This window comes from Dromaius novaehollandiae, chromosome 24, assembly GCF_036370855.1.
Source record: "Dromaius novaehollandiae isolate bDroNov1 chromosome 24, bDroNov1.hap1, whole genome shotgun sequence".
Lineage (NCBI taxonomy): Eukaryota > Metazoa > Chordata > Aves > Casuariiformes > Dromaiidae > Dromaius > Dromaius novaehollandiae.
Window position 1 is genome coordinate 2,151,624 of NC_088121.1, and position 9,569 is coordinate 2,161,192.

General features: G+C 40.1%; 1 protein-coding gene across 4 annotated transcripts in view; it reads left to right on the forward strand.

The window, feature by feature from the left end:
• The first annotated feature begins 216 nt into the window (after positions 1-216).
• MMEL1 (membrane metalloendopeptidase like 1) overlaps positions 217-9,569 on the forward strand; it is a 33,398-nt gene continuing 24,045 nt past the window's right edge. Inside the window, exons 1-3 of one of the 4 annotated variants that reach the window (XM_064525419.1) lie at positions 217-1,105; positions 1,238-1,401; positions 9,488-9,547. In XM_064525419.1, coding sequence (XP_064381489.1) covers positions 1,056-1,105; positions 1,238-1,401; positions 9,488-9,547 — 274 coding nt within the window. In that variant the 5' untranslated portion in view covers positions 217-1,055. The remainder of the gene's footprint in view (positions 1,106-1,237; positions 1,402-9,487; positions 9,548-9,569) is intronic. The other 3 variants (XM_064525417.1, XM_064525418.1, XM_026096552.2) reach the window with 3 other exon arrangements.

Below are 9,569 nucleotides of genomic sequence, written 5' to 3' on the forward strand. Positions count from 1 at the left end.
AGAGGTATCAACCTTAAGATTTATATAGTGTTAGCTTTGGCAGTGAGTTACACTAGCTCAATAAAGCAGCCTACAGGGCAAAAACAACCTGCTACTCCCTTCATTCCAAAGTTAATTCTGGATATCACTATAAATTAAAATAAAATCCAGAAGAAATCACATGCCCATTCTGCCCTTGCTTTTACTGCCCTTCACAGCTGTCACCTAATAATTTTCCAAGTAGCAGCATACAAGAGCAGTTCTGTGCAACAATCCATATATACCAGTGTATTTTCAAAGAAGAAGCTGTTTCCATCTATTTCACCCAAAACCTGCCAGCACAGCCAGAGCGAGGGGATTTCAATAGTTTTGCACCTCTCTCACTTCACATTCCTTCTGTGAGCACAACAGCCAAATAATCTGATGGCTGAGATGAAGTGGATTTCAGAAGCTAAAGGAAACTTAGCAGAAGCTGCAGCAGTGTAGCTTGTGCTGCTTGCAGGCTCTGAGTACATAGCCCTCAATCTGCCTCCGTGATGCAACCTCTCCTCCCCCTGCTGCTCAGGAGCATTTGCTTGAAGCTAGGAATTGCACACAGCTGAGCTCAGAAGTTTGGGCATGTCTCTGAGAAGACTGAGAAGCTGGAGGTTGGAAGCTTCTGCAAACCTGGAAGCTGACACATATTCTGGGAGTCTTCTGCATTCCAAACCTTTTATCTCTGCTAAGGACAGAGCAGACACAGCTTGAAGACACTGACACCTCTTTTTGGATTCTACCGCTGTTAACAGAGCCCAGCAGAGCTACTCACATCCACAGAGGAAAAGAGGAAAGTTTTTTGAAACAGCAAGATACTTGAAATCGACACTGGACGAAGGCAGTCTTTCCCCTCCTTCCCCTTTGGGGACTGGCTTTTGGGAGAAAGGAGTTGCCCAACCTGATCATGAGACTTTTCCACATTTCCCAAAGAGAGCTCTTGAAGTTATAACACTGCACCACAGAGAGCCTAGGATAGTGTAACCCAGAGCATCACCCCCAGCAGCACACCCTGAGTGCAATCAATCTGGTAGGCACAGGAGATGGAGAATGAGGTTGGCAAATCTGTGGACAATCAAATGGACAAATACATGTAATAATTTGGAAGTTTTCTTTGTCTTTGCTTTTATTCTGCTTCCTTTTTCTCCCTGATTTGTCATGCATTTACCCCTATATTGATTAGGTGTGCTGTTAATGATTTCTTACCCTCCCCTCCTCATTTTAGAGTTACAATAATGGGGAAATCAGAAAGTCAAATGGATATTGTGGAAAAAACAACAAAATCTGGAAGGCAATCCTGGAGCTTTGTGGCAATCGGTCTGGCTGTCTTGCTGCTCATTATGACTTGTGCAGCGGTCGCCCTGGTGATCCTGTATGCCAGCAGCAGAGGTAAGGAACCTGTGAATAATTCCCCTCCTCCCCCTGCAAGCAACATATAAGGGTTTCTGCAGCGCTAAATGAAAACTACAGGAAGAAGGTGACTTCACCTATGTGAGGGATTTTCCTACCTCTGCCTTGTTCAAGCTCATGCACAGAGATGATTATGTTGAATTTGATTTCATTATTAAACTGTGTGATGCAAGTTGGGTGTTTTAGGATTTCTATGCATTTTATTGAATCCAACACTGTTTTGACAAAGATAAAAAAAAGTGTTGCACTAACAGGGCAAAGTGTATGTGTGTGTGTGTGTGTGTGTGTGTGTAAGGCTTGAGATTTCCATATTTTGTAGAAGCCTGAGTCTAGATTTGTTATAGCCAGAAGTTATAAAGCAACAACTGCTTAGCAGATCTACATGGGAGATTGCTTATTACAATGTGAAATTTTTTTTTTTAAATGCTTGTGAGCTACTGGTGAGAGAGATACCTTTCTTTATATTACATTGGGCTATTTCAACTCTAGGTGATGTGTGGTTCAGTGACTTTCATGCAAATGTCTTGCCAGGAACCTGACAACGAGGCATGTTTCTTCCAGGTGTTTTGCCTAAATATATTAACTGGAGAATATGCTTACTCCCAAAACTAAGTTTTTCACTAGCACGTCAAATGCAAAGTCCTATTTAAAAATTCTCTGAAGCAATAAACAGGATTGGTAGCAGCACCTGCCTCAGGTTTGTGATTTCCATGAATGCCTCTTAGTTTCAGAGCTTTGTTGAAATATTAGAGAATAAAATTAATGTATTCAAATAATAAAACTAAAGCAAGGCACTGTCTTCTCCTTACATTGTCTCTGCATCCCCTGCCTGCAGTGAACTCCTTTCTTCAGCACTTGTAAGTGCACCAGCACTGCGCATTTCCAAGTACCAATTCATGAGAAAAGACGTTTTTTATTGTTTTTACTCGTGTGCTACCAGCAATTGAATGTTATCAGCATTTGTTCTACTGCTAGAAGAAATCCTGGAGTATTCAGATATTCATAATAATTCAGGTATTCATAATACTCAGCAGAAAGTTCCTCCTATTTTTTCTATTACCCCAGGAAACAGAAGAAAAAAAAAATCCCCAGAATTAGGTCCTAGAGTAGGAATTCTTTTATCAGAATATTGAGCTATACTGACTTCTGCTGCTTGGATCCATAAAGGATTTGAGAAATCTGGCTTCTTGCTTGAGAAATCGACATCTTGCTCCTTGGATTTGAGCAAATCAAAATTCAGGCAAGATTATTAAAATTTGCCCAAATGCAGGTCTCATCCAACATCCACAGGAAGAGTTTGTGTTCTCCCTCAAAAATAAAGCCAGTGCAAATGCTTTTTTCTCTTTTTTTCTGAAAGGCATATCTGAGAAAAAGCAATTCCAAAATGTAAACATTTTGCAGGCTTGTATCAGCTGCCATTAAACTTTCCTTGGGAAATGACAGACAGACATTCCTTAGCACAATGTGAGTGCAAAATAATAGCATAACTGATAACCTGTTTGTCCTGTACAGTGTACAGCCCCTCCTGGCTGTTTTCTCATGCTTTAGATAGATAAATGTCTTCAGCACTGGCCCAGCGTCAGTTTCTTCCTCTCTCAATTCGTATTTAGGTATACACAGCTGAACTGCTACAACAGGAGACACTGAGATGTAGTCATACCCCGGAATAGCTGCTAGCTCTACATAATTCACAGGTAGGAGTCAGGCAGCAGGAGCTTTAGTCTGTGTCATCTTTTAGATGAACATAGTGCCTGTATGCATATTCTGGTCTAAGAAACTGAGAAAGCAGGAGCTCTTCAGTGCAGCCTGTGGATGTTCCAATGCAGAACAGGAAAAATTTTTGTACTTTGAGAAGTTTTGCCAAACACTCCACTCATTTCTGTTTTGAAGCTACATTTAGGCCCATACCCAGCGCTCAGTTGAAAGGCTGAAGTCTCTCTTAAACTTACCAAAAGAAAAGTGTTTTTTGCTCAAAGCTGGGCAGCATAAATGTAAGTCCCACATAGCAATAGAAAATGCAGCTGAGCAGCATTCTAATTTCACTCAAATGTTAATGTTGGAAATGTGAATGGGACACTGGATTGCTTATTAAAAGCTGATTCAGCTCACAGAGTTCTGCACTCCATCTTCATACATCCTTTATCAGAATGATACTAAACACACAGGCTCCTAAAAACTAATGCTATTTAGCTAATGGAAAATTAAAAGCATTACCTCTCCTGCCTTATGTTCTATCTTTTTTTTTTAATATATGAATGTATATGTAGGCCTTGTGGTTCAGGGAGTATATTTTTTGTTCTGTTCATATAATAGCTTGCAGAAGAGAGTCATGGTACACGACCTGGCCCTCTGCCTACAGCAACAATACATGTAATAGATGTTAATAATGACCATGATTTTATATATATACCAAGACAGCAAAAACACTGCAACTCACACAGCAATGCAGTTATGCAGTTCTGGAAGAAAGGGATTTTGGCCCTCCAAAGAAGTTTTCATACCCCCAAAAACATGGCTAAATAAGCTAAAAGTAAGTGCAGTAACAACAGCAGAATAGTATTTGGGTGAACACAGAAAGGGAGGCAGTCATTCATTTTTCAATCTGAATATGCCACACTCTCTATTACATCTTTCCATCATCACCCACACATGTATCTTGGCAGCCTTTTCACAGCTCGCTCTATTCCGAAGCATTTACAGCTCAGTAAAAAGATTCACGTTCGCACCTAATTGCCAGTCCTGTCTACTTGAAAGTCAGATTACTAGTTTAGTTGGTTTTTTTAAATTCACTTTCTGGCTTCCAAGGCTGTAGAATTTCTCACAGACAGCAGATATTTTGTTTGCACTCCACAGGCTGTCACTATTCACATCTATTATAGAGGCTGTCAGGGCATGCTCGTGCACCTAGACCCTATCCTGTTAAGCAGTCTACAGATAAAGAAGAGAAATACAACCCTTGCTTGAAGGAGCCTGTACCCCTGGGGAGCATCTTGTCCTGGGAGTGGATTTCACAAAGTCATGTTATGCCCCTATATCTCATATGCTGTGAATGGAATAAATGTGCACTGAAGAATGGGTTCGCAAAAGCATGCTAACTGAGGGCAATACCTAAACTGGGCACTAGCACACTAAGAAAAGGTTGTGGCTAAGATCTGACTTGTTTCCTAGACTGATGCCTTGTCATTCTTTGGCTCTGTAAATGTTCATTAATAAGGCATCTCTTCAAAGGAGATGGAGAATTTAAAGAAGTGGCAGCGAACACAAAACTCACAATGAAATGACATTGGGTGACAAGACTCTTTTCAGTTTTACTCAGGTGTAGCTATATGAATGTAAAACCAATGGGAATGAGAGGAAACACAGGGCCTCAAAAGTAGGCAGGTCTTCTAAGTCTACTGATCCTCGCCTGAAATTCTAATTCCATCTCTTTTAGCCAAACTTACAGATAGACTGTATATAATAAATCCTAAGAAAGACTGAAGAAAAAAGAAAGCATTTTGTTATCGAGTCAGTTTGAAGATACTGGCATCTGGTAGAGACAGTCCTCTCAGAGAAAAAGAAGCTAAATTTGGTAGTTACGTTATTTGTTGCAAACAATTCTCTGCTATAATAGCAGCAAAGGCGGTCTGCAATGTTGACAGCACTTCTGCAGATGAGAACTGTGTGAGAAATTGATAAAGTGCTGAAAGGTGAAGCTCAGACTTGACTGCGTGATGACAACTGTGGATCTAATTGTTTCAATGTGTGCCGTCTCTAGCCATCTGTAATCCTCAAAAAATACAGTGGCAAAATACTAAACACAGTGTACTTCCGAGACTTTATAGCGTGATTTGCTTGTGTTTTGTTGTCTAAAAAGAAACTTCACTAAGGCTGAGAAGAGCAATATAGGTCTTATATGTTAAAAAAAGGCATTCAAAAGAGGAACTGCTGAAGGGAATTACAGTGCTTAGAGTGTTCAGGAAATTATTCCTGTAACCTGCTGCTGACCAGCAAATGTAATACTGTTCTATAGCTTCCTCTAAAGCCAAGTTAAGACAATGGGATTTTCTAGAGTGAATCTGTTGGGGTCTGAAGCAGGTCCCAGCTGAATTCTGCCGTTTCTCTGGTGAGCAGCTGGCCACTCCTTTTATTTAGCTAGATTAAAGCTTACCCTCCTTTGTCAGTTCTCAGATGGTGCTCTGTCAGCTGCTCTGTCAGATGAGGATATAGTCTTCAGGCTGCAGAGAATTCATTGGCTCTTTTCTCCTTACAAGACTATCTGCAGAAAAAGAGTATGGCTTTCTTGACGGAATAAACGCAAGGTTAACAAAGCTGAGCTCCTGAATTTTGTTAGCCATGGAATAACCTAGTATTGTACAAAGTAGTTCCAATGATGAAATCTTTCTGGCCCGTTTCTGTTCTTCTGACTTCTTTCCCTGATCACCTTAGAAAGTGTGCCCAAAGAAGGGTATCTATGAAGAGAAAGGTGGGAAAACTGAATGATTAATTTTAAGACAGAAAAAATATTGTAAGAGGTTGGATCCTGAAATAGTACAGCAGCAGTCTGTGCTCAGAGTATGTAGGCTCCATCTTGGACCATACACCTAGAAATAAAGCCCCTCCTGCATACAGGCATCTGTGGGTGAACCTTATATTTATTGAGACTGCCAAATGAGATTTCCTGGAAGACATTTCTCCATTTTTTTCAGTCCATCTTGGAGTGAAGATAAGAGAGTACTGGAAAGAAGTACAATGACAGTATGCAGTTGGCTGAGAGTTAAGGTTTGATATGAGAAGAGACAAGTTTTGATTCCCCACAAACTCTTCCACCCAAGTGTTTACTTTCTGTGCATCAGGGGGAACATGGAATTAGGAACTGAACAAATTGTACTAATTTTCCCCTGCTACAGATTGCTATCTTTATGCCATACATTAGAGTCAAACATGAGCTTATGCCTCACTGTTATAATTTTATGCTCAGAAATTTCATATCACGTCCATCTAAATCCTACTAGATACTTGCTTTGTTTCAGTTTTTAGGTTTTACAGAACATTGTTTAACCCATAAGTTATCCTCCCCATCTCTGTATTTGCAGCAGCTTTATTCTGTGGATGTCAAAGCAGGAGTCTCTATTTATGTCATTATAGCTGAACCTGTCACCAAAATTTAACCAGCAAGAAAAACAAATGTATAAAGAAGTACCTATGTTTATACTGAAAACCAGGGGGTTGTTCTCTAGCACAGCAGGTTGAGAATGTGAAGTTCATAGAGTAGTCCAGCCAAGACTTTCACAGGGTGCATTTTACATTTCTGTTTCTAGTTATTTGAGGTTCAAGAGGTGCAGTGACAAAGCCTCAGTCAAGTGAGCAAAGTCCCAGTAAACACATCGTGAAGTAAAACAGGGCAGTGTTGGTCATATCTCATACAGAGTCAGGTTGGCTTGGTTCTTTGTCAGGAATGGTACTGAGGCATAAAAGAGATAATTGATAGAAAAACAAAGGAGCCACTTTTCAAAGTAAACTGAGCCCCTCACCAGCCATTTTTAATTATCTGTTTTTGTGGCATAGTTTCAGAGCTCTGTATGTGCAACGAAGGTTTCAAAACAGATTTGGCTTCCCTGCTTATGCGGCTCAGTTACATTTTCCCAATCACAAAGGCTTTTTGAATGAGGGCAGTTAGAATCTTGTTGACAGCACTTTGGTTCCAGAAACTGAAGTTATATATTTTCAGGGTATATTAAAGGGGGAAGCTTTGATTAAAAAAGCTTCAGATGGGTTCTGTCTGGTGCCTGAGAAATGATGGAAGAAATGCGGCATACTTGTAGTGCAGCTAACTCTTTTTTGGCTTGCCCTCTACTATTTTCCCTTTATGGAAAATTTCAATATGGATTTGAACTACTAGCTCCTTTTCTCCAAAGGAGATTTTTTTCCTTGGAAAGACCCTGGACTTCTAATTTTTTTTTTTTGGGGGGGGGGGGAGTAATTATTACAGAGTTTAGGAAAGTTCTTCAAAAACTGGGCATAGTTTCATCCTATAAAAAAATGCAAAACTTCTGTATGTGAAGCTTTGAATTATTACAGATATTTTGCTCACCCTGAGCTGAGATTGCTAGCCACTAAACCATAATAAGGCATGCAGTTATTCTAATGCAGATCTACCCTCACACAACACAACTGCACTGAACTGAACCCTGAATGTTACATTCCCAGTCACAGTGGGGGCTTTTTATGTTGTTTCCACTGAAGAACTTCAAAGCCCTCTTTTCTTCCCTACTGTTTTTTTTCTGTCTGAATTACTGTAATCTTGTTTGCTCTCATGTAAAACACTTGTTTTCATTGGAAGAAATTTTTTTTGAGTAAATTTTCTGCAAACACTCTAGTGTAAGGATATTAAAAAAAAAGTTTAAAAACATGCTAATCCTATTGGAAGGCGATGGTGGCAGGTTTTTTCTTTTCCAGTGTGGACAGAAGTAGTGCTCTATCTAACATAACAGAAGTAGATACTGAACTATTCCATTTTCATAGAGGGGAAATAAAGACAGCAAAATTAATTTTCTTGTGCTCAGGACCAAGGCCATTCATCATGCTGGGATGCTTAGATACCTCCCATCCCTGTTCTATAGCTAAAGACACACAAGGGAATGACATGACCAACATCACAAATACATTCATTTAAGTACTCTGCCTAAAAAAATTATGCATTCATGTACCAAGGCTTCAGCATCAGTTCACTCTGAAAGACTCTGAACTCACAGCAAGACCCTCTGTATCACTGCCTTCGAACTCATAACAGTACCTTTAGTATAGAGGACTAAGCGTTAAGAGCTAGATACTTCTCCAGTTCCAGTTTCAACTCACCACTGATGCACTAGCAGCACATAGGCTTTTTGTGTATCTTCTTTACTGGAGGAATTTCACAGACTGAGTGGTCAAAAGGAGAAAAGGACTCCAACAAGTTACGCCTCTCAGCTTCTGCTGGAATGAGGAGAGAGACCCATTTCCCTGTGTGATACAGGCACACATATATCATTTCCAGAAGTTACAGCAAAATGCTTCTGCTGAGGTTTCATTGACTGTGCTCCCTCTCAAGCTCCCTCTCACTCTCCTTCTTTCACTCCCTGTGTATGGGCAGAAACTGGCAAATCATAAAGATCTCTAGAATTCCTAAGTTTGATTGCTTTCAGACTATTGAAGAAAGTGATAAATGGAGCTGATCCTAGTTCTTAATGGAACAAAACTCCTATTTTATCAGAGGGGTTTGCTTTTGTCACAGCTGAAATAGCAGATACCAGTATGATCATAGCTCTTAGCACAGCTTGTTCTACACTTAGTCAGATATGCTTTCTGGAGTGCTGAGTTGCATTGGAATCACTGGAAATTGGCTTTTCAGTTCATCTCACAAGAGGCACAACACAAACTTGAACGTGGGTCCACAGTCTCCCAAGGGAGAGCTCCAGTACACGCTATTTCACTAGCCTTAAGCATTACTGAATAGGGAACAACCTTCCTGCTGAACAGCTAAGGAGTATCCTTACAGGGCATGCCTGAAATTTTGGCCATGCTGCAGGTCTGTTTTTTTCATGCTTAAAAAAGTGAAAATAATTTTGCTTCAGTTTGATTTTTGTGACTCAAAAACAGTATGAAATCAGTAATCCAGCTATGAGCTTTTCTACCCTGTTTAAATCTCTCAGTCACTGTGGCTCTGAAAGTCGAGAAAAAGCTCAGATGCTCAAAGCATTTTAGTATATTGTATAGAAGTTGACATCATACTTTCAATATGTGTCAGAGAGACTATGGAGACAGTTAGCAGGAAACCAACCTGTTCTTATCCTCCTTCCAGGTGAACTGAAACTCAGTGTCAGGGCTGTTGTAGTACTGCTTTCACAGAAATTTTCCTCATAAATCTGAAAATAAGTAATGTCTTCACAGTTGTCACTGGATCTTTTACTGGCAGTAACGTTCATTTGCTCTAAAATTAAACAGACCTGTCACTAACGTTGGTGAATGGCTGTTGGTGAATGGCATTGGCAGCGATATCTTTCCTAAACAACTAATTTTATCTGCTTTCTTATTCCTCTCCCTGCAGACACTCACTATGTCACCAGTTCAGGCAGCATATGCACCACACCTGGATGTGTTACAGCAGGTAATGATTCTTGCTATGAATG